Here is a 26,790-nt window from a genome sequence, read left to right on the forward strand (position 1 = left end):
GAGTCCACCCAGCCTGACCCAACACCGCCGTGTCAAGCAGACCATTGGCACGGAGCCACATCCAGTCATGTCCTGAACACCTCCAGGGACGGTGACTCCTTCACCTTCCTTTGGCAGCCCATTCCAACACTCAACAACTCATCCCGTGAAGAAATCGCTCCGTGTGCTTTATTTTCCCAGACGACACCCACTGCAGTAGGCGGCCACTCCAACCCAAAGCTTTGACACCTCACAAGAGTCGTGGAGGGTTTTTTATTGGCTTTTTTTTTTTTCAAAACTATTTCGGCGACTTTTAACGAGACCCCCCCCCAGCAGCACATAGTGCGCCCCTTAACAGAAATACTGTTAAAAAAAAAAAAAAAAAAAAAAAAAAAAAAAAAAAAAGTAAAGAAAAGGAAGAGGAGGGTGAGGAGGCGGTGTCACCAACGGCAGAGCGGTGCGCATGCGCGACCGGGCGTGCGCCGGCGCACCGGGGGCTGTCAGCGCCTTCCCGAGCAGGGGCGGCCCCGGCCCCGGTGAGTGCCGGCCGCGCGTCCCGCCCTGCCCGCCCGGTCCCCGCCGCTGCCGGCCGGTGAGCGCCGCCGCGCCGGCCCCTGCCGGGCTGTCGCGGGTTGTAGGGACCCCGGTCTGGTAGTGGGAAGCCGAGGGGGTGGGGGGCGGGATGGGCCGGGGCGATCCGGGGAGCCCCTCGGGGTGGCGGGGCCGAAGGGGGTGCTGAGGGTTCGTCCTGTCCCGGGGCCGCGGCGGAGGGCGAAGGTGCTCGGGCGTGCCCGCGGGTGGGTCTCCGGCCTTTGCCCGGCACGGACGGGCACCTGCGTCGGTGCGAACGATTCGAGCTGAGGCGCTGCTGCCAGGGAGGAGCCGGGCGGGTCCGGGGCTGCCGCCGCCGCTGCTCGCCCAGCTCTGTTCGGAGGCTCGCCGCGTTACCCTGCAGGGGCAGGAGCCTCCTCTGCTGAGGGACAGCGGCCTCCCCTGGGAGCCTGCCGCCCCCCTGGCTCGCCTCTGCAGCACGAGTCCCCGGGATGAGGGTGCGATTGCGGCTGGAACCTTCCCCGGTCGGCTCGGGACGCAGTTTTGTTCACTTCTGCCTCTGTTTTGCGCTGAGGATGTATGTAGTTTTGACTGACAGCTTCTGTATGAGATTGACTTGGCTTCCTAAAGTTTGGTGTTCCTTTTGGGTGCTTCTACAAGAGGCTGTCTGCCTCGACGTGTTAGTTACAGTGTGCTGGCTTCTGATTCTGCTGACGAGGTCTCCTTCATGTGCCTGGGTAGTGGCTGTGTGAGCTAAAGATGTTGTAACTCTGCGGGACGTATTCAGAGTTTTAATAAGGGCAGTAATTCAGGATAAAGCTCCCTGCTGCAGAATACCATTTCTGTAGTAAATTCATATTTAAAAGTATCATTTTCTTTTAATTTTAGATATAGCTTGGAGGTGGATTGAGCCAAATGAAACTGGAGTATTCATTCCAAAGCACAAGTGATGGAAGTAGATCTTGCATATTTAGATGAAGAATAAGAAATCAAACATGGTTTGGGTTAACCAGGCCAGTGGTAAAGAAGGACAGGAGTGTACACTGTAGACATAACTCTGGAATAAGTTCATACTTATGCATGTAATTCTTGAAGCTACTAGAGATACAGAACTTGAGACATAGGCTCTTACAGAGCTCACAGGCAAACCTTGAGTGTTCTTTAGCCATGATAAATTATAAAATTAGGAATTTTGCTAATGCTCTGCAGAGTCTGGCTGGGATGTAGTTAAGTTTCTTTATAACAGTCTGTGTTTTGGGTTTGTGGCCAAAAGAGTGCTGCTCACACCATAGCAGTGTTTGGCTGTGGCTGAAGGGGGCTTGTACAGTGTGAAAACTTTCTCTTTTGCCTAAGCTGCCCTCCACTCCCCTCAAGCAGGGTGGGGGTGGGCAGAGATTCAGAGGGCACAGTGGGGACATCTGACCCAAACGGGCCAAAGGTAAATTCCCTAGTGTATATCATGCTTAGCAATAAAAATGGGGGTTTTGTTTCCAGGGTAGTGATTATTCAGAGACTGGCTGGAGTGTTAGTTTGCCTGTGGAGAGTGGTGAGCAATTTTCTTTGCTTCAGTTTTTTTCTTAGGGTTTTTTGGGTGCCCCCAATATTTCCCTCCATTTATCAATTTCACTTGCCCCATGAGTTTTCTTGCTTTTGCTTTTTCAGCAAAAAGAAAGAGCACTTTCTTTTTGCAGTGCACTCTGCACAGTTCTTTAGATCACTATACTACTGAGATTAAGTGATGTGGTGGATTTATGAGTGCAGAGTGCTCTGAAAATAGATACCTAATTTCAAGGAATAATATGGGTATGAGAGAGTATAATTTCTAGCTGTGGCAGCAGAACCTAAAATGTTCTGTTTGGTTGCAAGGCTAAAGACATTAAATGTTGGAAGTAATTTGGAAGCAACGAGGAGCTCCAGATAGATTCCTCAGAGGTCTGTGGCCACCATGGTATTGCATTTTTGGTGATGGGATCCTCCCTATTTTCTATTAGTAGCTAATGAAGTTTGAGAGAACAGGTCTGCCTTGATGGCAGATGTTAACTCTTGTTTGCCTGCATGTCTTGGCTTCACTGGAAGTTCTGCTGGAGACTGAGGTGAAATACTTGAGTAATTTTTCCCTACACCCTGATGGACTGGACTGATACTGTGAGAAGAACTGAAAACAAGAGTAGGAAATAAAAAAATTATCCATCAGAAGCCTAAATGGAGGTGCTCTACAGTTAAGTCTCTGTGTTTGGAGCTTCCACTGCCTATATTTCCCCCCAGTTTTGGTAGCAAAATTGACCTTTTGCTGCAGGAGGGCTGTGGTTCTCTTGAGTCCACCCAATTGTAGTTCAGGATGAGTTAGGACTCTTGCTTGGACTTTCTACAAGATTCCATTATGCTTGTCTTAATACCCTTTTAATAGGCCAACCTACCCTTGGATTAATTAGAATTTCTTCTTTTAATGAAGAATTGGTTGCCTTGTGGTGGTGGGCTTTTATGGAGGTATTTTGTTTTGTTTTGTTTTTTTTTTTAATTCAAACTTAGAGCAAGGTAAATGCAAAACAACAATGAAAAACATTGCAGGGGAACTAATGAGACTGAGTTAAGTGCCTTTAAATGCAGTTCTTGTAGAATTCCAGTATCTTCTTTAGAATGTGGTTTAATGATGCTTCTGTCAAGTTTTGCTGCTTTTATTGCTGAAGTTAATTCTCCAGTTGTTGACTTTGAAGTCTCACATAGCCATCAAACGAAAAAAGGTGGGCTTTTAAAAACTGTTTTATTTCTTTTCAGTCCTGTTAAGTAATGAAGGCACTCTGAGGTCCCAATCAGCCATGGAGGAAACGGATAGGGAAGCAGTTGCAACAGCTGTTCAGAGAGTAGCGGGAATGCTCCAGCGTCCTGATCAGCTGGATAAAGTGGAACAGTATCGCAGGAGGGAAGCTCGCAAGAAGGCTTCAGTAGAAGCTCGACTCAAGGTACAAAGCTGGATAAACCTGAGTGTCTCTGGTGTATCATAAGTGTACTTTCTTTTTTTTCCCTTCTGTTTTTTTGGTTGTTTTTATTTATTTTTAATCTGCGTTTCAGCCAGATGGATATTTTTAAACCAGGGACTTCAGTTTTTACTTTGTGTCCAAACTGGAAAATCTGTGTCCTGAAAGTAATGCAGGCTAACATTATACATCTTACTAATGTTTTATTCAAGCATTTCAAGTACTCTTAGGTCCTGTACCTTCTGCAGTTTATTCATGGACAGCTACCCTGCTGTGTATGTAGCTTCTCAGCCAGCAAGCCTTTGTCTTAGTGACTGAATACTCAGCTTGTAACAAAAAATTGATGATTGCACATGAAAAAGGATCAGTCAGTTGCCCCTCTGACTTTTACATGGGTTTAGGGAAGATAGCTAAAATACATCACATTTTTGTCTCTTGTGGAAGTGACCCCATGATTTTGCTCCTCCTTGCATGTGTACTTGTGAGTGGTTGCACATTCACACACATTAGCTTGATGTAGGAGTATGGTTATCCTGTGTTTATTGTCTATATCTTGCTGAGTTTTGTGTTTTCTTCCTTCGCTGGTATTTGCCAATAGTCATTTTAGACCACTGTATTCAGCAAGTGGAGTAGTCTTAGAAAAGTGTTTTGGGAAACATTTTCTCAGGTTGAAGTGTCTGGTATACACTGTATCTAATCTTATATTCCACTTAGTTTATCTTATGGCTATTTAACGGCTATTCCTTTGTGGGAGTCTGTATAAAGTAAAAGAAAACCAGTTTTCTTGCACAGCGAAAAATTTTGGTATTTATATATAACATGCTATTTATATATAGCAAATTATGTGTTGATTTTTGTAGCATAGAAACAGAAATTTTTCTGATGACTTGGACTGGGCTTTTCAGATTTAAGTCAGGAAGCATATAGAGTCTATTAATAATAGATCAGCTGTTTAGTTACTGTGATCTATTTATAATATATGAGCACAGTCATTTGCCTGGCTGCTTCTATGGACAGTCGTGGCTAAACTTTGTAAGTCTTGTGAATGCCTAAATCCACTTTATAGCTATTTTCCCTGTTGTTTGCCTTAAGTTAATTCAGTCATCCTTAGGTGGTTGGAAATACCTGTTCCAAAAATAAGTTCAATGCCCCTTAATCCTCTCAGGATTCATTCCTGATAAAGGTGCTGGTTAGTGATGCAATGGACAGCAGTGCTGATTTTCCCATGAGAATTACTCTAATGGAAGGGAGCACAGAGAGGATGTAGGAAATACTCTTGCTGTGGATTTAAACTGTGTCTGTGTGTGGTGTGGAAGATGGGGAGACAAACATTAGGATCAACATCAGAGGAGTTGCTGACTTCTCAGACTGAATTGATCACTGCTTCATCTGAGTGAATCAGGTGCTTCTTCCTTCTTGCTGCCATGTTTGTCATCATTTTCTTCAGGTGAATCTAAACATCCTCTCCAAATCTTCTCCTGTGTATTTAGTTATGTCCATTTCTTATATCCCTCACTGCATTTCTTCCCATGTAACATAAATTCTTAGAGGAAGATCTTCTTTAAAACATATCAAACTCATCAGTTTTGTGTATGAGACTGATGGCACTCAGTGAAGCAGTATTTTTGGGGTTTGGTAGCAGAACTCTGAAAGAATATGTGGAAGAGCACCAGGTAGCATTGTAGACTGGTGCTTTTGGTTTTGTAGTCCAGAATGTTGAAGAGCTGCTTGAAATCTCTTTCAGACCCTGTAAAATTATAATTGTTGGCAGCCATTTTTGTTTGTGCTTTTACTCAATCTATGGAAGAATTTCTCTGTGAAGAAACTCTGATTAAATACACATATCCTAGGGAAGTTTCTAGGTTGTGGATGTTCCAGAATACAAACATACGTGACTGCTCTCCCTTTTGATTCTTAGCTGCTGTGCAGTTGTGGATTTGAGCCATAGGGAGACCAGGAAGCCAGGATTCATGTTGTAAGAAGCATGAAAAGAGAAGTTTTGAGCCCTTTTCCCAGGATGGCTTAGTTTTCTTTTTGTTTCTTTAATACAGTGATGGTCAGTCCAATCAAAGATGAATATGCATTCTAGGAAGCAGAGTCTAGGCTGGGACATGCTTTGTTCTCTGCCCCATCCCCTGGCCCCAGCTGACTATTTGAAGACAAACTGAGCATGAATGGATGTCTGTTTTAGAATTTTCCATGTCCATTTGGGTCAGAGACTGAGATCCCTGACTGTTTCAGTTCAACCTTATCAAGTTTCTGCAAAAGATAAATAGGCAAAACTTTGAATATGTAATACTTGGAAGATCTGCCTCAGAAAAAGTTATCAAAGCAAAAATATTGAACATTTAATAATCATGTGATTTTTAAAATACTTTATGGTCAGCTGCAGAAGATTGTATTTGAGTATTCTAATTATCTCAGTTCCTGTAGAGGAAAAATGTGTTAATGCAGCAGTTCTATAGATAGAAACAGTATAAAAATGCCTTACTACTGCTTAATTGTGCTGAGTCTGCCAGGGAAATACATTTTCATCAATAAAATCAGCATGTCATAATTTGAAAGTACATAAATAATCTTAGTTTAAAAACCACTGCATTTTTCTTGCACTTTCCCAGTACATTTAAAACACAGTAAATGTTGTTTGCAGTTACCAGGATTTCCTTTTTGGCTTCTAGTGTCCGACGACAAGTTCCAAAACTATCCAAGCTTTTGGGCCTTAAAAGTCTGGCAAAAAATGTGTTTTGAGCTTAGGAAAACGATTAATGCCTCATTTTCTTTACTGATTGCCTCAAGCTCCCAAGTTATGCAGCTGAGTTTTCACTGATAGCTTGCTTGTCTTTTTGAAGCCTGTTATTTCTAGTTGCATTTTCCACTCCTCTGATTTCACCTTCATCACATCTTTTTAAAACTATGTATCTAAAAAATGTGCTGTGGATGTGATCTGATTTCTTTCACTCAGATATGTGCTATAATGCATTTTCTGTACAGTGTCTGGACACCTGAATGATATTCAGGCCCAACAGCCTCTTTGAAGAGTCATTATTTCAAGTGTCACAAGACATCCATATCCATCACCTGCCTTTATGCCAGAGTAATCTAGTAGTTGTGTTGTTGGTCTGGTCATTGATGTTTCACAGCATGAAAATTATATTCAGTTTGGGATTTTGTGGTTTGTTTTGACTGAATTGCTTTAGGGGTTTCTTTTGCCTCCAGGAGCTTTTGGAGTTTTTTTAAGAACATTTCAGAATTAAATTTGGGCTTTTTTAGAACATTTTCTGTTACGAGTGAGAATTTGTAATTGCATTAGTAAAATGCTTTTGAGAATCCGTACATACCAAACATTTTGATGAAACATCAACTTTCTTTGATATTCCCCTTTGAAATCAATTTATGAAGGAAATGCAGAGAAGTCTCATTCCTTTGATCCTGGTTTAATATAGATTACAAAGTTTACAGTCCATCTCCCTAAGCTCCTGTGTTAGTTTGTGGGTGGACTAATTGTATCTAGGTCCTTCAAAACTGGATCCAGCTTCAGAACTTCAAAAATATAGTATGTGGGCACACACAACATTTTGCATGCTTCTAGTCAATAATAATATTTGTTTTCTTTTTTTTCTGCTGCAAATGTTAGATACCGAAATGAAAATTAAATCTTGAGAAATGTTGAAAATATGAAACTTATGAAGAATAATATGGGCTCTCTTTGTCTTTTTATATTTAAGGCAGCAATACAGTCACAGTTAGATGGAGTACGAACAGGTTTAAGCCAACTGCACAATGCACTGAATGATGTGAAGGACATTCAGCAGTCTTTGATAGATGTCAATAAGGACTGGAGACAGAGCATCAACACTATAGAAAACCTCAAGGATGTTAAGGATGCTGTAGTGCAACACAGCCAATTGGCAGCTGCTGTAGAAAATCTCAAGAATATATTTTCAGGTAATTTACTGTTCTTTATATAATCCATCACATACTGAAACCAATATGGTGCTAACAGCTGTAAGGTTGTCAAGTAATGTTGAGAGCTTTAAACTTCACTGGAAATAAAGAGTTAAGGAAGAATGACTTACACAGCACATACAGGGAAGTAGCTGGTAAACATTTCATATAGATGAAGATTAATGTGTTGTAGGAACTTCTAGTCTGGCCATCACACACAACTCACAAAGAAATTTCTTGCAAGCAATCAGTAGCTGGGATAATATGTTTAGTATAAAAGACTGAAATATGGAAGCAACAAATACAGAAAGAATATTTGTAATGTTCTGGTGTGTTGCCACCTGGGCTGGATACCTACAGTGAGCCTGTTGGGTACAAATAGTATGAAATTATTTTAGGAGGGAAAAAGATTTTGTACCACTGTACATCTGTGAGGGTTTGCAAAATGAAATAAGATTAATGTAATAAAATGGACACTGTAAAGAAAGAAAATGTGATTACCTGTGTCACTTTGTGTGGCTGTGATGGAATGTACACTGCATTCCACCTTGAGTTATGGTGAATTCCTTGCCAGGACTTCTCTACTTATAAATAATTTTAAGTATCTTATCTCTGTAAGAGGGACTAAACCTATCAGACTAATTTAATTTTATTTAAGCAGAATTTTCTCTCCTTATATCTTCTGATACTAATACACAAAGTGTACCTATAAAGCAAAATTGCTTCCCAGTCATACCAGGTTGATTAATTTACTGTATGTACGTAACCTCTACAGTATCAGATACAATGTGCAACTTAAAGAAAAGTGTTTACATGTCTAGCAATTAAAAACAAGGAACAGCAGAATTATGCATGTTCCAATGTGGAGCTGTTTTGTTGGTGTTGTTTTACACAGATGAATGCATCTGAGACAATAAACCTTTTGAGGCTTTCTGAGAGGTTTTTAGTATGAAGCATCTCCTCCTGGAGCTGTTAAACAGTATAGTTGTTCTGCTCAGAGATGATCAAATGTTTTATAAACAAAGTGGCTTTTATCATGATTGAAAAGACATTTACGCACAATCATTAGAACTTTTTGTGAGCTGCCAGTTTTATCACTTGCTGCCTTTTTTGCAGTGACAAATTTTTCTGATGAGATTTTTCAGTTATTCCCCCACAGGATCCTAATCTTCTTCTGTAGGGTTCCTCAAACACTGAAAAATAATAAAGACAAAAGATCTTCTAAATATTTTAGCAGCATAGGTAATTATCCCTAGCTTTTATTTGTGCCTTAAGCAGGCAAAAACTGTCCACGAAGGAGGTAAAACTTGGCATTTGTTTGGTTTATGCAGCCTCAGACTCAACAAAGTGAGTGACTTTTATGTAATGCATAAGAAGGCCAGCACTGCAGTTTGTTTCATAGACTTTCCAGGATTCATTTATTTATTTTTTGGCATCAAGAGAGAAAGAGAAAACTCTGTTGGCGCTGTGATCTTTGTTTAGACACTGATCAAAAATGGACATGTAACATTTACTAACAATTTTTGAGTATTTCAAAATTATTTCCTTCAAAATATCTAAAAGTAATTACCACAGCCATTCTCCAGCTTTTTTCCTAGTCCTTTTATTGTCTTTTATTAATTGTTTGTATTTTGCTAGCAGTGTTGTACTGTATGTGATTTTTCTTTGTCTTTCAGTTCCAGAGATAGTCAGGGAGACCCACGACCTGATTGAGCGAGGGGAACTCCTGCAGGCTCACCGGAAACTGATGGATTTGGAGTGTTCTCGGGATGACCTGATGTATGAGCAGTACCGCATGGACAGCAAAAACACACACGACATGAACCTCATCCACACATACTTTGGGGATATGCAGAAACTGTCTGAGGAATTGGCCAAGCAGCTTTGGATGGTGGTTCAAAGATCTCTTGTTACAGTGCGTCGAGATCCAACCTTGCTTGTCTCTGTTGTGAGGATAATTGAGAGGGAGGAGAAAATTGACAGGCGCATGTTAGACAGGAAAAAACAGACTGGATTCATACCTCCTGGCAGACCAAAGAAGTGGAAAGAAAAGATGTTCAATATTTTGGAGAGAACTGTGAGCACACGGATTGAAGGCACTCAGGCAGACACCAGAGAATCTGACAAAATGTGGCTTGTGCGGCATCTCGAAATCATCCGTAAATACGTCCTTGATGACCTGCTCGTGGCCAAGACCCTGCTGGATCAATGCTTTCCTCCACATTATGACATTTTCAACAGGTTGCTAAACATGTACCATCAAGCTCTGGCCACCCGAATGCAGGAACTTGCTGCAGAGGATCTGGAAGCAAATGAGATCGTTAGCCTCCTAAGCTGGGTTTTGAATACATACACCAGGTAAGGCCCCCTTATCCTTTCTGTTAGCAATAGGAGGAATGCAAAGAGGAGACATGCAAAACACAATTTGTGCTGGTATTTGCTTATCTATTAACATCCAATAAGATAAAACAGAAAAAGGATAATATCAAACTATCAAGTTCCTTACTATTCATTACACACTTTACTTCCTGGAAATCGCTCGTTAAAACTAGATTGTGTTTTATAGTTTTGAGTAGCTTAAAATTTTAATGCAGTTAAAGCCTGCAGGAAGCTGCCATCACCTTGTATTTCTGTACCAGTCTGGTGAAATGTTGGGAGGAACAGGAGACTGAGAGCTCATGTGTGAAACAAAATGTTTGTTGTGGCCACAGCCCCGGAAGATCTGTATGATTATTAACTTTCTATTGTTCTCTTCTACAGGGGGTGGGACTGCTTCAGTTGCCTCATTACTGTTAAATGGAAAGAATGTGGTAACTTCCTTTAGGTTTTCTCTCAAAACTGTGTGATGATTTTTTTATTTTGAATAATTTCTGCTTACAAGTTGTTTTCTATGACAGTCTTATGCTTATTTTATTTGACTTGTCTGATTTGTTGGGATAACTTAAGCATTCTGGAGGGTTTGTTGGTTTTTTTTTTTTTCATTTTCCAGGTAGAAACAGCTCAAATGGCAACTCTTTAGTTTTTGCTGGCATGTAGTTACCAGAGCAACTGATTTGTTTGGGAAAAAGTGCTGCTAGCCTTTCTGTGGCTCATGACTGTAATCCTGTTCTGAATAGCTGGCACTGACCCAGGCTCTGTGCTGTGTGTACTTTTGATGTCTTCAATTGTTCAATACCACTAATGCAACAAATGGAAACACTCGGTGGGTTTAGAGCGTAGTGCCATAAAGCACATAGGCAGGAGATAATGCTGTTCTGGGGAGTTCTCATAATCAGCTTTCAGGTTTGTGTTCAGTACTCTGTGCTTTACTCTACACTGCAGAGTCCTCCTGGTTTTTCCTCCCTGCAAGGAAGAATCAGGAGCACCCACTTGTGCATACTTAGATACCCATGCAGGGTGTAAGAGGGATGCAGCCACTAATAAGCAGCTGAGTTAATTGGCCTTTTCTTCTTTTGAAGGCCAGAGGAATAACTCTACAGTAATGAAAATCAGAGATGTGAGTCCTTCTCATGCAGAGCCTTGGCAGAAATCCTGCTCTCAGGCTCTTTATTTGTGTCCTGGGGCTTATGTTCCAGTAAGGCAATTCTTGGTCCTAAATTTGCCCTTCCACCTTCCCTCAGAAAGCAGAGTAGATTGTTACTGAGTTAGACAATTCAGAACTAAAGCTCTAAATCTGTGTGTTCCAGCAGTGGAAGGGCAAAGGGAGGGAGCAAAGCCAGTGTTACTTCTATTTACAAAGCAAACAAACCTTGCTAAGCAAGTCATGTGGCTCATAGCACCTGGTGGCTGAGCCTTGTGAAGAAAGGGAAACAGTGAGAGGAGTAGACACCCGACAGGATATCTGAGAATGCTCTTCTCCCTGAATATCTGCATAACAGTGGGATGGAAATTAGAGGAAGTACCTTGAAGGAAAAAATTAAGGCTTTGACTTTCTCTCTTCTCTGAAAAAAAGCCCAAGAGGGCAGTACAGGAATTATATTCCTCCCTGTTAGAATAAAAGGTTATAAATAGGATGATAATTACTGGAAAAGTAATTTCCCAGAGAAGTTGTGGATGCCCCATCCCTGGAAGTGTTAAGGCCACCTGGTCTAGGGGTGGCATGCAGCTCTTGGCAGGCAGGTTGGAACTAGATGGTCTTTAAGGTCCAACCCAAAGCATTTTCTGTGATCCTGTGAGAATTTGAGAATTAGCCACTGGGTATTGGGAGTGCACAGTGGGAGAAGAAATCAGCTCTGGTTTCTGAGTGAACAAGTTAAGTTCTCAGCAGGGATATTTGTAGAGCTTATCAGATCACAGTTCCTGGACATCTTATAACAATACAATAAATGATTCTCCATAGGGGTATGCTTATAATAAACTAGGAAGGAGAATGGTATCATGAGAACTCTGAATAATAGAGGGAAAATATAAATTTGTATTGTATTTGCATACTGAAGCTGCACTTCAAAACCAAATGAGAGAGTACTGACTGAAAAAAAGCATTGAGGGTTTATGTGATGAATTCCTGTATGGAATTTTTTTCAGTATTTACAACATAGGAGTTACAAAAGAATCAATGAGGGTTTCTTTATCAGAGCATGTCTGCATGAAAGCTGTTTTTAGAAATATATTCAATTTACAGCTCAGAAATAAAGTGATGCTGCATGTGGAATAATAGCCTTTAATACTTGAGTGGGAGTTTTATTGTGCTAGGTGGGTTTCTCTTCCATGTTTAAGCCCATGAGAGTTCTGGAAACATACTCTTGTTATTAAATCTGTGCTGGGTTGGGACCGTGACTCCAGTCTGTTTGAGGAAAATTATAATTCTTGTAAGATCCTGATGCTCATATTCATAGCATCGTTTTATGAGATACTGATCAAGTGTTGACAAAACTGCTGTGATATCACCAGGATTGCTACAGACAGTGTCAGCAATGTTCACTGTAAGGAACTGAAGGAATACTACTGTACATATAGCTGGATGCTGTCTCTGGACCCAGTATCTCTTTCCACCAATAGAGCAGGACTGGTGGCAGAATAGAAGCTTTCTAAAATTCTACTTTCCAAATTATAATCAAGTTGAAATTTCAAACATAATTGTATTAATTTTTTCTTGAAGGTAAATAACTTCCCAACACTTAGAAGTGTTGTGCCATTTGGAAGAGGGTTGTCTGTCACTTCTTTTCCCCTTGGCACTTGGTTGTGACAAACAGGAAAGAGAAATTATGTATAGGAAGAATATTTATGTTGTGGGCTAAAGATTGTAGAAGCTTTTGGTCCTTGTTTTGGGATTTCAGGGGATGTGCTTTGAGAAAAGGTTTGTCTCTGTGGCCTTTTGAACAGGGATAATGGTGTACAATGAGGCTAGCAATGTTTTCTAACATGGCACAGTGCCATAAACAGCTTCTCACCTTTCCTCTGAATCAACCTACAGCAGGTCCTGCTATTACGTGTGTTCTTTCTGTAAACAGCAACAGAATGGAATTCAGTTTTCTGAATAGACTGAGCCACTTAAAATAATTTCAACCTCTTTTCTTACAAGCCAAGAAGATGCTATTAGTGTAGGATGTTCAGTCACAGTAGCTTTTATGGCTTCAAATACAAGAATTTTGGTATTTTAAGATGATAGCTGTAGTGGTTTTTTGCAGTACTTTGGGATTTATGTTTTCCAGGAAGTGGAAGCAACTCTGTGCTGACTCCCTGCATGCACCCAGAGAACAACTTCAATTTGCAGAACTATCAAACTGGACACTTGCTTAGGAATTTAGGTTGCCATTTGTTTTTATAGCGGCCTCTACAAATACAGAATTTGTGGTTTGCTTCTGAAAAGCACACTATAAATGGAATGTGAAGCAATTTATGTTATTATGATTGAATATATTTCCATCAGCTGTTAATAAAGCACTCTCTGAAGAGTGTGGGTTTGACTTATTGATTTGTTTGAGCATGAAATATTAGGAGTTCTTGCTATGTTGTGCTTTGGCATAGCTTTGGAGATTTTTGGATTACACAAGCCAGTCATTTTATGATCTTATATAGATGCAAAATATCACTGTAAAGTATTGATTTTGTATAATCTGTGTCAAAATATTTTGCTGTAGTTTCTTTTAAATCCTATAAAATCAAGAACTTTTCTTTGCAAGCAATTGCTCTTATACAGTACCCATGAAGTGCACCTTTGATTTGTCTTGAAAGATGTTCTTCCTCTTAGATTAGCCATATTCTTTGCCAAGACAGGAAACATAGGTAGCTATTCTTTTAATATATTTTAATTTTTACATGGATGTGATAGAAGTACCAAAACAAGCTCTTTTGAGAATCTGAGGACAGTAATTCATACTTGTCACTGATCTTTACTGTTCTAAAATTCAAAATGTATGAATTGTCTTTCATCACCTCTGAAATTTAAAAGATACATAAAAGTGTCCCCTACAAAGAGCCCACAGGCTGAAGCAGTTGGCTTTCATTTAGTTTCAAGTAATCATTACTTCTTGTACATAAAAGTCAGGAATGCATGGATAAGTTGTATATTTAAATGTCTGTAATACTTTTTTTTTATATCCTGGGTTGTAGCTTTTACAGTCTGTTCTTTCATTCGTATAGTTTTATTTACATTTCTTGTAAATGCACTGATTGTTGCACTTGCTATTAAAAACTCTTTGAAATGTGTAGGTACTGAAAAAATTGTGCTTTACACTGAACATACAGAAGAAGTTGTATAATTTTTTAGTTTTTAACTTTTAATCTCATTTTTCTTTATTAATCTGCAATTTTTTGGTTTTTTTTTTTCTTTTTTCATTCAGTGCAGAGATGATGGGAAATTCAGAACTGTCTCCTGAAGTGGATGTAAATTCTCTGGATGCTCTGATTTCACAAAATGTGGTAGACCAGCTTCTCAGCAAGTATATGTCAACACTCACTGTGAGTAATAACAGTGCAAAGGCACATTTAGATGAGTTTAATCTTCATTAGTACCTCACTGCTGCTCCTCCATCAGAGAAAACTGTGACAAATGTGTATCTAACACTATCACTTTTATGAAAATGCTCATATCCTATGTGTAAGTTTCTTTATAAAGCCATAATCAGATGCTTTTATATATGTAAATCATAACATTTCATGTAGTAGTTATGTTCTACAGACTATTAATAATAATTTATTAGGAAGGAAGGAATTCCAGTCTTCATATGCCTAAATTCATAGTGCTGGTATGTTAGCACTTAAAAATACACTGTAGGCTGTTTGGTCCCTGTGGTAGCTGCATCAACATTTGATACAGATGGGATCTTTTAAGGTAATCAGGATGTTCATGTTTGCCAGTTTGATTCTTTTAACAGCCTTTTTCCTTTCATGCCTGTTAACTGCATGAGCATAATTTCCTTTTGTGGATGCCATTTCAAGTGTATCTTAAATATCAAGGCACTGCTTCTTTGTTACCTCAAGAGCCACTAGAAACTGGTGAATTTCGTGGCAAAGCAGGCATTATGTGATTGTCAGATCCACTAATTGCCTCTAAGAGTGGTTATTTGTGTAGTTGTAACTTTGGATTTGCTGTTCTTAAATTATCCAATGAATTCCTACTTCTTCTAACTTTAGGAGCTCTGCCAAGCAGAGGAGGGAAATTTTTGTGCTTCTTTGGATGCATCAGCTACTAAAATGTGTCCAGCAACAGCAACTACTTGGACTTTATACTCTTCACAATAATATGAACCAACCTTGTAATGACTCAGGGAGGTTGTCAATAGAGGCTCTGCTTCCCATTAGCTTTATTAGGACTTTTTTGCGAGGTTATTTTTTCTGCCCTTACCTTTGGGGCAAAAAGCACATAGGTTTGTTTTCTCAAGCTACTTTTGCCTTGACTCAGAAAGTGCCTTTGAATTAATTTTGTCCTCAGTTAGCATGAAAAAATACACCTATATTGTTTTTTTAGAATTGTTCTTCCTTACCTACTGAAAAATAGTATGTATAGAATGTTGTTTTATTTTATTTCTAGAATATAAATAAAACAAAGTTGCCACTCTGTTTAACAGAGTGGCAGCTTTCTTTTTGCTGGTTTTGATTTTTGGCTGTATCTTTCTTTTAAGGCAGAAAATACTGAAACTGCCTATTTGTTTCACTTCTACCTTATTTCTTTTGATGTTGTTTAAAAGTGGTTTTAAACAAAATGTAACTAGTTCTGAAAAGTGTAACTAGTTCATGAAAAATTGAATGCTAATAGATTTTAACAGATTTCTAGCATATTATTTTTCCAATCGCCTTAGCTTGAAAGAAAGTCCTTGTAAATGCTGATCTTGAGGTGAAAAAAGTTCCCTGGGCTGCTGGCTTAAAAGATTGTCATGCAAGTCATATCTCATTAGAGCAATTCCATGCTTATGAGGAAGAAAGGTAGTGCATTGTTTCACACAATTGAAGAGGGTACTGTATGGACTCTTATGACCGTTCTGTTTGTGTCTACTGGTGATGTGTAATTTTGCATGGTAGGGCACAGTAATATACCTGTGACTTGTTGGAAAGAGGTATGAACATTTATATTACTACAGGGTTTAAGCAAATGTGAACAAAGCAGAAAAGAGGCAGAAATCATCAACAAGCAAGACAGAATTCAAAGAAGCCAATTATATATTTAGCAAACATGCTGGTCTTTACTGTTGTGAATAGGTCTGTGATATGTGTCATGCAGAAAACTGGCTCAGTCTCCTAAACCCAGTTTTCCTTAATGTCTGTGTGCTGTACAATGTGCTGGGCAGATGGGAGGAGAGCCAGCCATTGTATCCGTCACTGTGTTCTGCAGCACTTGTGTTCCAAGAAACACAGCCCATTTAATCTAATCCTGGGGTTTTGTACCCAGCAGTAATGAGCACCAGTTTCCTAAAACCTAGGTGTAAAAGGAAGTAGAGGCAGATATGTGCAATTTTTCCTACATCAAGTATTACTCTTATTTTTTCAGCTGGGGAAAAATTCAGGGTTTTTTAGGTGTTAAAGCCTGAGCCTTAATAAATTCTTCCAAAATTAGTAAACATGTTGATTCTGACAAAATGACCTACCCTTTGTGTTAGGAGCACTCCTCTTCCAAAATGTGCTGAAACTTCAAACTACATCACTTGTGTTCCAGTACTAACCTTTGTCTTAGTCAATGCAAATTTGAATTTGTTTGTTACCTGTGTCCTGTAGGAATGGCAGGAGTGGTCAGTATTATCAGTTACAATGCCACTCTTCATTATGGAAATGACTGCTATTCTAGATATTGTAGCAGAGCGTTTAGTTGTGTGTTACATTAAATCTTTTCTTTCTCTTGTTTGCTTTATTAAATGAAGTCTAACATCATTGGCTGGCTGCGAAAAGCACTGGAGACAGATAAAAAAGACTGGATAAAAGAAACTGAACCAGAAGCAGATCAAGATGGGTACTATCAGACTACACTCCCAGCTATTGTTTTTCAGGTATAAGACAACTTGGTTATTCTAGAAAATCTACAGAAGCAGTACATGGATTTGGAGGAATGGAGGGGAAGCCAAACTTTCTAGAATACTGTTGTTTCTGTGTGTTTTGAAGTATAGTGGGTTTTTTTCCCTGTAGAGCTGTTAGTTGAAGGGATTGTTTCTTTGAATGTTTTTGTTTACATTTTTTACTTCAGTGCTTAAAGACATAGTTCTTTTTTTCTGTGTAGATTAGAAACATATGTTTAGTTGATATTTGTATTTAGTGAGCTGTTTTTACTTAGGTCTCTTGATGTGAAGCTGTAATATAAGCCCACCAGATGACATGAGACTTATTAGGACAGTTTTTGTTAATACAGTGCTGTTTGTTTATATGGTGCTGAGGTAGGCATATATTTGTTACTATAAATTATTCATTATATACAAGCACCTTAATAATAGAATAAAAAGTTCCACTGAAGGTTGAAACTGTTGCTGTTTTAAACACTACTTCAGTTAACATGAATGCCTGGCCAAATTGAAACCAGAAAAGATAAGGTGCTTTATAAAAATCCTTTAAAAATAACCGAACCTGCACCACCATCAAAACTTTCCACTACCAACCCTATTGTTGGTAATGGAAAGTTTTGAAAGTGATCTTTATCAACCAGTAAAATGTCAGCTTATTATGCTCACTTTCTAATTATTCTTCATAAATATTGTGTTAGGTACCTTCAATGAAAGATAGGTTATCTCTTCTTCCTGCATTTGTTTCCCACTGTATTTTTTTCCTACTTTATGCCAGGATTTTTGCTACATTCCTTCACATTTGCATTTGTGCCAAGGTTTACCTCATCTAATCGTTTTCAGAATGTGTGTGATGTCAAAGAACTGGTGGCTGATTATTGGCTAGTGTCATGCTGAGAAGGACTGCAGTGCTTAGGTGCATGTAGTAGTGGAATTTTCAAAATCATCTTAGCATAGAAACAGCTCATGTTTCCACCTGGCTTTGTATCCTTTCTTTCTAGTTTGCCTCCTGTCAAACATAGTTGCCTGTAAGTCACCTGGATTATGTACCTGCTTGTGTTTTTAAAGTTTAGAGGCTCCTTTACTTCACTGTTCAATGTGAGCTCACTGCTTTCATATATGGGAGAAACAAAGGAATTTGAGTTTTAGTGTTATTCACTACGAACTGCAGGAGCTGACCCTGGAACTTTGATACACAGTAAAGCCAAAGCACTAAAGAGATTAAGTACTGTTTTGCTGAATTAAGAATGCAGCTGTTCTCAGCATCAGGAGAACACTGCAGCATGCATTAATAGTTGCCAGTAATATATTAATTACACTTGTGAAAATAGTGGCTTTTGGTTTGGGCTTATCTGGGGAAAAAAACCAACAAAAAGCATCTGTAGAGCTGCTGCTAGTAAAGACTTCAGGAGTCCAAGATAGGAGTTCTGTCTTTGCTTTACCACTGATAAAAGCCTCTCTTTATAATTAACTATTAATTAAACTATTTTTGTCTTAGATGTTTGAGCAGAATCTTCAGGTGGCTGCTCAGATAAATGAAGATTTGAAAACAAAGGTACTCATTCTATGTCTTCAGCAAATGAATTCATTTCTAACCAGGTAACATAATGTTTAAAATACAAATGCTTTATCCTACCTCAGTCTCTCTTTGTTCCTACAGTTCCAATACTTGTTTTTTTGTTTGGATGTTTCTTTATTGCTTTGTCTTTCTCCTGTTGCATTCATGCAAACCAGGCTTTTATCCTCTTTCCTTTGCTTCCTTTCTTCCCTTCCCCAGTTTCACTGCAGAAGTTCTTCTGTGCTGGTGCATGGCACTTACAGTTCCTGTCTGCAAACGGCTCTTAATTTTTTGAGTCAGTTCTGCTTTCTTTTATATCTCAAATTTATACCTCTTTCTCTAAAGGAAGAAAGAAAACACCTCCTTGGCTGGATTCTGCACAGAACAGAAGGACTAAATATCACACGAGCAACACACTCTTTATAAAATACTTCTAAATCCCTGACAGACCCTTATGAAACATTTGGTCCTATGGGTGTATTTGAGTTCTTCCAGACTTGATTTCTGTCTGTTTAATGCCATTCCTTTTATGTGTTACAGGTACAAAGATGAAGCACAATTCTATAAAGAAGATCATCTTAAAAATCGTCAGTATCCTCAGTGCTATGTTCAGTACATGATTGCAGTCATCAACAACTGTCAAACCTTCAAGTAAGTCTGCATATCTTGCAGTACTGTGAGAAGAACAGCTGTTGATATGTCAGCTGTAATACTACCTCCTCCCAGAACCTTCTGTTCTGTATGCAAAGCGAATTCAGTTAAGTTGTAGTTAACTGAATAAACTTAATAGTAAACTTAATCGTAAACTAATCAGTAGTTTAGCTGACTAAACAAAGGCAACAAGTTTGAAGGTAGTGCTGTTTTGAGAGGCAGGTATTTTGATTGCTTTTGCCTTTGGCAAGTCAAGCCATTACCTCTCACCAGTGAAATACCACGTGTTATCCCAAGAATTTCATTGCCACAGTAACATTTATCTTCAGCTTACAGATTTTTAAAAGGTAATTTCAGTTAGTTTGTCTGGGTCCTGCCATCTTTTCTCACCTTCAAGCCCACCTGTGATCAAGGTGGACTGAACTAGAGAAAAGTAAAGGCAGAACCTTCTGTGAAAGTGTATCAGAATGTGGCTCATGTTTCAGTGATGAGCAATCCAACTTCCTGTTCTTCTATATGTGCTGCCACTTGCAGGTCTACTCAGCATCAGCAATTTGCTACCAACACACATGTAGTCTACACTGACCACTCCAAAATCGTGCTGGAGAATCAATAAAGGCTTCCAAAGCAAGTAGCAGGCATTGTTTCCCCTTGCAAAAATAACTGTCCTGTGTCTTTTTCCATGTATGTACTCCAAAAATTTAATAGTAGTGCAATTTTGCATCAGTGAGTGATGAAAACCCTTTTTTTTTGCCCTGTCCCAGAGAATCCATCATCAGTCTGAAAAGAAAATACTTGAAAAGTGACATGGAGGACACCTTGTCAATCAGTCATGCAAACATGGATGCAACTTTAGACATCATTGCTAAAGAAGGCTGCTCTAGCCTGCTAGATGAAGTCTTCATGGATTTAGAGGTTAGAACTTGTCTCCTCAAAAAATCCAGAAGTATTATTTACAAAGAAAAATATAATTCAGAATGAAGTAGTTGTGGAGCCTATTGCTGAATATATAAAATATGTGTTTTTTATATATGGGCTAGCAAAGGGTCAATAAACATTAGTATTGTTCTTCACTGGTATAGTTTGCATGTAGGAGACTGGAAGGTTGCTTTATTAGGTTTCATGGGATGACTTAAGGCAAGTGCTTTGTATATAATTAATATTTTCTAGCAGATGTACTTAATTCTTACAACTCAACATAAGACTATTTGGGAAACTGCTGCTGATATTAAGTTGTTATTGCAGGTACAGTTCATCTGTAATTAATGTGTTTAATTGATTCTAACAGTGGGCCCCTTTCTGTCTGGTAGATTTCCATGCTTAGAAATTCTAGCTTCTTGTTAGAATGCCTCAGGGAAAAAATTACTACTTGAAAGAAATTGGGAGTATGGGGAGGGAAACAGGGCAATTAGAGAAACAGCAGGAAATGGTGAAGAGAGATGCTCTGGGACTTAATAGATTTGTAATAAAATTTTGAATATAAATACCTTGAGTGGCTCACATGAGGAAGGATGTGGGAGAAGCATAGTTTAGAAATTGACAAAACTTAAAATTGTCTCACATTTTTTAGTAACTGCACTGATCTGATGAAACTGTCAAAAACCTCATCTGATCTCTTCTTTGTCACCTTCCCAGCCCCATCTGAATGAGCTGATGACGAAGAAGTGGCTGATGGGGTCTAATGCAGTGGGGACTATCTGTGTCACTGTAGAGGATTATTTCAATGACTTTGCAAGAATTAAAAAGCCTTACAAAAAGGTAGGTGCAAAATTCTCAGTGATACTGTGCAAATGTACTCTGAGGATCATGTTGATTTGGAATTTCTGAACACCACATGGAATTCAGAACTGAAATACAGAAATTGGAATTGATTAATTACTGGAAAGGAAAAAATGTTCATCATCATACTGCAGAAATCTGAATCTACTGTTTTTTGTTCACAGGTATATAACACTGTCAGAGATCTAAGTTGTAGTATTTAGTCCAGGAAACTTCTTGGCATGTTACTAGATATTTTTACTACTTTACTTTTCTACCTCTCCTCAGAAGTTTGTACTCAGATAAAATTAGCTCTTCTGAAACTGGTTTTCCTGGTATGTAATTACTTTTTTTAATAAAAGCACATCAAGTAATTCCTAGTTTTAATATATACAATGAAGCATAGTGAATTTGGTGCCATAAGGGTTAACAAATGCACAGTGCACGTTTAAAGTGGTCTTACAATAGTAAATGTGCTAGGATAGGATTTTTTCCCCTCTCATCTGTCAAAGGATATCTGAATTTCTCTATTGATGGAAACAAGTACAATAATATGGAAGATTAAAGGCAGGTTCATGTAATAAGACAGTGTTAGATGATTGTCTAACACTTAGGAACCCAGCAGAAGCTGACAAGATTTAGGTGACATCTTTGAAGCTCTTAGAAGGGCTTAAAAGATAGAATAAATGTATGATTTGGAGACTTTCTTACCTTAATTCTCAAAGTAATAATTAAACTGCTCAGAGCTTCTCTGATGACCTTTTAACCTTTAGTATTTGCAGATCCTAGAGGCCTTATTATATAAGTATATGTACTTACAGTCCAGAAAAAGTGCACAAAACAGGTTAGGTCAGTCTCAGAATTAGTCTATATCCATGGAACAGCTTTCTTTTCCAGATTTAGTTTTTTACTGTGAGGTACGAGTGCTTGGCATGAGTTTTGAGGTGTTAATACCAATCTCTGCAATCACGTTTCATTGTGTAGCATTTATTGCCACCTTGTGGGGAAGAAGCTTACAAGCAGATTCTTTGGCATTCAACATGCCTACTTTTCCACTGTCTCCCAGCACAAAAAAAATCTCCCATAAGAGATGCCATATGTTCTAGCACAGGCTGGACCACGCTTCTGTTTCCCTGATTCGTCATGGGATTTTTTTCAGGTTTTAATGTTTTGAAAGTACACTTTTAAAAAGCCACATGAACAGAGCACCACAAAGAAGACTGTAGCCCAGTGAGAAGAAGGGAAGGACACACTTCTGTAACAGAAGAAATCTGGTTCTAAGGCATTCATTCTGCTTTGCTGTTTTCCTTGTGTGTAACTTAAATGCTCTACCATACCACTATTGGTTCTTGTGGAGTGTTCTCAGTTCTCAGTAGTGGAGCTGTTCCTCAGTTCCTCTCCAGCAGGATGGGCCACACATTTCAGCCCCCCACAGTCTGTTTTGTGCAGTTCATTTTCCTTTGTGTAACTGGCATCAATTCCACCAACGCAAGAAGCCATCCCTGAGCAACCACCCAACTCTGGTATTTCTGCAGACTCCTGAGAGCAGAACCTGAAATTGCATTTTCTGTGTTCTAGATGAGGGCTGTGACTTCCAGTACTTTGCAATCTGTTGTTTTCTCCCTTTTTTCTTTCCCCCCCCCCCCCTTTTTCTCTCTTTCCTGAAACATTTTATTCAAATTTTGACTGAAGAACATGTTTCAATAACAACTTAAAACTAGAGTTTGATCATACTACTAATAAAACATGATTAAAAGTTTGTGACTACCTGTTATGCCAGCTTTTTCTTAATCATAAGTAACTTTGCCACCAGGCTTAAGGGGAAGAAAAAACACCTGAGTACTTATGGGATTTAAGGACTCTGCTTACATTCCTGTTGAAAAATAAGCATGTGAAGGTTTTGGGGTTTGAGTTTTGTTCTTTATTTTCAGACCTCAGCATTACTCTTGCACCAATACCAGATGCTTCATCCAGGTACCAGTAGATATTTCCCATAAAAAGAGAAGTGCAGAACAACAAATCAGTCAAGGAAAATCTGAGAACGTGATTGTTCTTTGGTGCTCCTCAAAAAACTCCGACATGTTATTAGAGCTATCTTGGGTTTGTTGCTCCTCAGCTCATCATTAGAGAAGGAGAGATTTTCATTTCTGTTAGCACTGTGAAAATCTAAAACCACTCAATCTATATTAGCAAAAGATGTATACTGGTGTTTAAGTGCATATGCACAGTTCAAAGCCTAAAAAATAATGGCTGCATCTGCAGGTATCTCTGGCATAACCCACCAGCTTTTCCATTTCTTTCAGACAATGACTCTGGAGGCCCATCGGCGAGTGGTTGTGGAATACATCAGAGCCATCATGCTGAAACGTATATCTTTCAAGAATGCAGAAGAGAGAAAAGAGGGTGCAGAAAGAATGATCAAAGAAGCAGAACAGTTTAGATTTTTATTTAAGAAGCTTGCAGCTGTAAGTGTTTGCTTTGGGTAGCGCTGTTAAGCTGGTAATTTACAATAACCACACATGTTTATTGTTTGGGGGAAATGGCTAGAGTTAAATCTCCATCTCTCCAAAGTGTGGAGTGACTTGGGAATATCAAAGATGCCAGCTGAGGGCACAGATGGAGATTCTGAACACACAAGCCAGCTGCTAAAAGTCCTGAGCACCAGTTTCTACTGCTTTGTGTATATACAGCTCTCTGCAGCTGAATATTTGAATGGCCTCTGAGAGATAGGTGCCCTGAATTCATAGTAGAAAGTGAAAGAAAAAAGCAGTTTAAAAAAAATAAAAATCTATCTTTGCTTTTCCTGGCCAGAAGAAAGGCACCAAACAGATGCTATTACTTATTACCTAAGGAGCATGAGTGAGTTCATTTGGATCAATAAAACGAGTATGTTGACCCCATTTAAAGACCAGTAGAAATAGAAAGGACGGGCTAAAAAAGGTATTTGAAAATCAATGTACAAGACAGGCCTAAAAGTTTTAACTGCATAAGGAACAGGGATCTTAGAAAGCTCCTAGGGCCATGAGATGACAAAATGCAAAAATAATACACAGAAGGAGAAAGCCTGAAAAACTGGAGTAATTGATGGAAGAGGTTGTGGAATAAAGGAAATAAACCACGCCTGATTGGCAAAACAAGATGACCTTGAATTAGAATACTAAAACAGTCCAGAGTTTAAATGGATACAGTTCAATCAATCAATTCCTGAAAGCTGCTTTGGTGGCCAGATAACTTGAAGGAATCTAACAGAGGGCCAGTTTTGAAGCAATGTTTCAGAAGAGATCTGACTTTCATGTCAGTTATTCCTAATGTTAACGCTCATAATTACCCGAAGCTGAAGACTAGAATGTGTCACCATGTGGATAAATACAACATAGTGATTGTAAGACACTACTTTCTTCACTGACAGTCTCAGAGTAGATCTCTGAATGAAGAACAGAGAGAGAAAAGGATTATGGTGACAATTCACAAATATTTGGGTTTTTTAATGTCTGAAAATTTAGCTTTTTGGGAGATTCAAGGGTGTTGTCAGACAAAATATTAATTAAAGGATTATTTGTGGATTTGAGGAGTATTGCTATTGTTTTGGGAGATTTTTAATGGTTTTTGTTTACTTTTGCAGGGCTCTGGAGAGGACACTGAAGGACTCTGTGACATCATTGAAGCCATTGCAGAGGTTATCAAGCTGACTGATCCTTCACTGCTCTATCTGGAAGTTTCAACTTTAGTCAGTAAATACCCAGATATCAGGTAATTCTTTTTGCCTTCAGGATAGATAGATAGATAGATACATAGATAGATAGATAGATAGATAACACCATAATTTCCTTGGGGTTTGGGCAAATTATGAAATTTAAAACAAGGTGTAAATGTGTTCATATTTTTCATATTTTAGACTATAACCACTTTCTTGTGGAAAGTAATGCTAATGTACAATGCATGTGAGCTGGACTAGAAGTTACAACTACTTAAGTACTGCAGAGGAATGCTAAAAATACTTCAGCTCTGTGTGTTGGGAGGATAAAATAGTTATTAGAGTCCTAAAAGCAGCCAAAACGGTGCTTTATATTGAGCAGGAAAAACCAGTTCTGAGTAGAGATCTGATAAATAAAATATAAAATATAAGAATAAAAAAGTACCTGAAACTGAGTGAAAGGACTGCCAATTAAGTGCTGGTTTTGACAAAATCTTTCTTGTGCAAAGCCTCCTAATGCCAGTTTTCCCCATTTCCTTTGGCAGGGATGACCACATTGCAGCTTTGCTGACAGTGAGAGGCGATGCCAGCAGAGATATGAAGCAGACTATCATTGAAACTTTGGATCAAGGTCCAAGCCAACCCAATCCAAACTATGTGCCAATTTTTAAAGAAATTACAGTTCCTACTCTCACTGTGCCAAAACTTCTGAAGTAATTGACAACTCTGTGTTTGTGTGTCATTACTGCTCTGGGATCAACGGGTTTGAAATATTTGTGGGCAAATTTGGCAACGCTGTTTTGAGTGAAGTTCAATATACATTAATACTTGCTTGGCACATTTCTTTCTGAAGACTTGGACGTGAGGAAATGCAAGATACCTGAAAGGAGGATTAAAGGTCATGTTTGAAGAACAAAGCTTTTAATGGCATGGTTTGTTTTTTTTTACTGACCCGTTTGTCACAGCTGGTTTTGCTGTCAGCAAACACATTTTTCTTGTGGAATATGTTTGCACAATGCACTGCAATGCTATATAAAGATATTTATACCAAAACCTGCAGAGCTGTATTAGTGCTGGATATACTAACATACATCACTTACAATGCCTAAGCAGACTCCTTTAGAACTGTCTTTATATGGCACTGCATTCAGTGTTAATGTCAATCCACTTTCACATTATATTTTGTGTATGTACTTACTTTGGTGTAAAATAGTTTATTGCAGAAAACTTAATTATGAAATCAGTTTCCTGACTTAAAGGACTGATTGAAATTGCTACAGTGCAATTTGATTATAAGTTGAATAAATAAATAAAGACATAAGGTACAATTTTTTTCACTGATTCACTAAAAACAGCACATAAAGCACACCAGTTCAATAAAATGTTAAACCATTTCTATGTTCAGCTATGATTCTTTGCATCCTTGCAGATTTACAGAGCATGTAAATCTTTCCTGTTGTTTTAAGTGTGAATAAAAATTGGATTTAATAGTTTTCTGAAAACACAAGCTACTGGGTTTTATTTCCACTGTATTTTCAGATTAATCTAATTATCAAGTAAATAGTTGTGGATTTAAAATTCCTTGATGAAGGATACATTTAAGGCATTATCTCTTAGTAACTGACCAGAGCTGTCAGAGGTAAGCACGAGGAAAACATGTACCTACATTGTTTTAATTCAACATTCTGGAGTTTGTGTACCTAACACCTTTGGCCACACAGGCCTTGTGCCATTCCAGCCCTGTGCCCAGCTCCTCTGTACCCCAGAATAGCTGTGCACAGGCCAGCAGATCTGAGACTGTGACTTCCTGCAGTGACAGGGCCAGTGTGTCCCCAGAGATGGTTAGGTAGAGCATCATCTTGGTATCGCTGTGCCTAAGGGAGCTCCTTGGGTCCCATGGAGTCCAGAATTGCCTGGAAATTGTAGGTACAGGGAGGGGAACTTCACTGTTTTTTAGAGGTGTGAAAAACGCCAATCACTTGTTTTTAAAATTTTAAAAGTTTAATAGTAATAAAATGGTTATAAAAATAGTAGCACAATTAGAGCAATAACAATTTGGACAAATTGAATTAGGACAATATGAGACAATAAAAACAAAGAGTTACGGATGTCCGGGTACCTTTTTCTGGGCATCACGAGCCTGAAAAAGGACCCCCGTTAACAAAGGATTAACCCTTAAGAACAATAGCATATTCATACACTTCTTATTCATACACTTCATACATGATGCATAAATTCCATTCAAACAACGGATTT

The 26,790-nt window shown here is 38.7% G+C and overlaps 1 protein-coding gene across 2 annotated transcripts; it reads left to right on the forward strand.

The window, feature by feature from the left end:
- The first annotated feature begins 450 nt into the window (after positions 1–450).
- On the forward strand, positions 451–26,041 carry EXOC3 (exocyst complex component 3). 2 transcript variants are annotated; one of them, XM_058037675.1, is made up of 13 exons: positions 451–515; positions 3,307–3,491; positions 7,232–7,451; positions 9,128–9,809; positions 14,234–14,351; positions 16,745–16,870; positions 18,372–18,472; positions 18,972–19,082; positions 19,847–19,997; positions 20,718–20,840; positions 23,144–23,305; positions 24,463–24,590; positions 25,080–26,041. In XM_058037675.1, the coding sequence occupies exons 2-13, from the start codon at positions 3,348–3,350 to the stop codon at positions 25,249–25,251; spliced, it is 2,238 nt and encodes a 745-aa protein (XP_057893658.1). In that variant the 5' UTR covers positions 451–515; positions 3,307–3,347; the 3' UTR covers positions 25,252–26,041. The 2 variants fall into 2 exon arrangements, with proteins under 2 accessions (XP_057893658.1, XP_057893649.1); XM_058037666.1 differs by having other exon boundaries at positions 483–571.
- Positions 26,042–26,790: the final 749 nt, after the last annotated feature.

The sequence above is a fragment of the Melospiza georgiana genome, chromosome 1 (genome assembly GCF_028018845.1).
Source record: "Melospiza georgiana isolate bMelGeo1 chromosome 1, bMelGeo1.pri, whole genome shotgun sequence".
Taxonomy (NCBI): domain Eukaryota; kingdom Metazoa; phylum Chordata; class Aves; order Passeriformes; family Passerellidae; genus Melospiza; species Melospiza georgiana.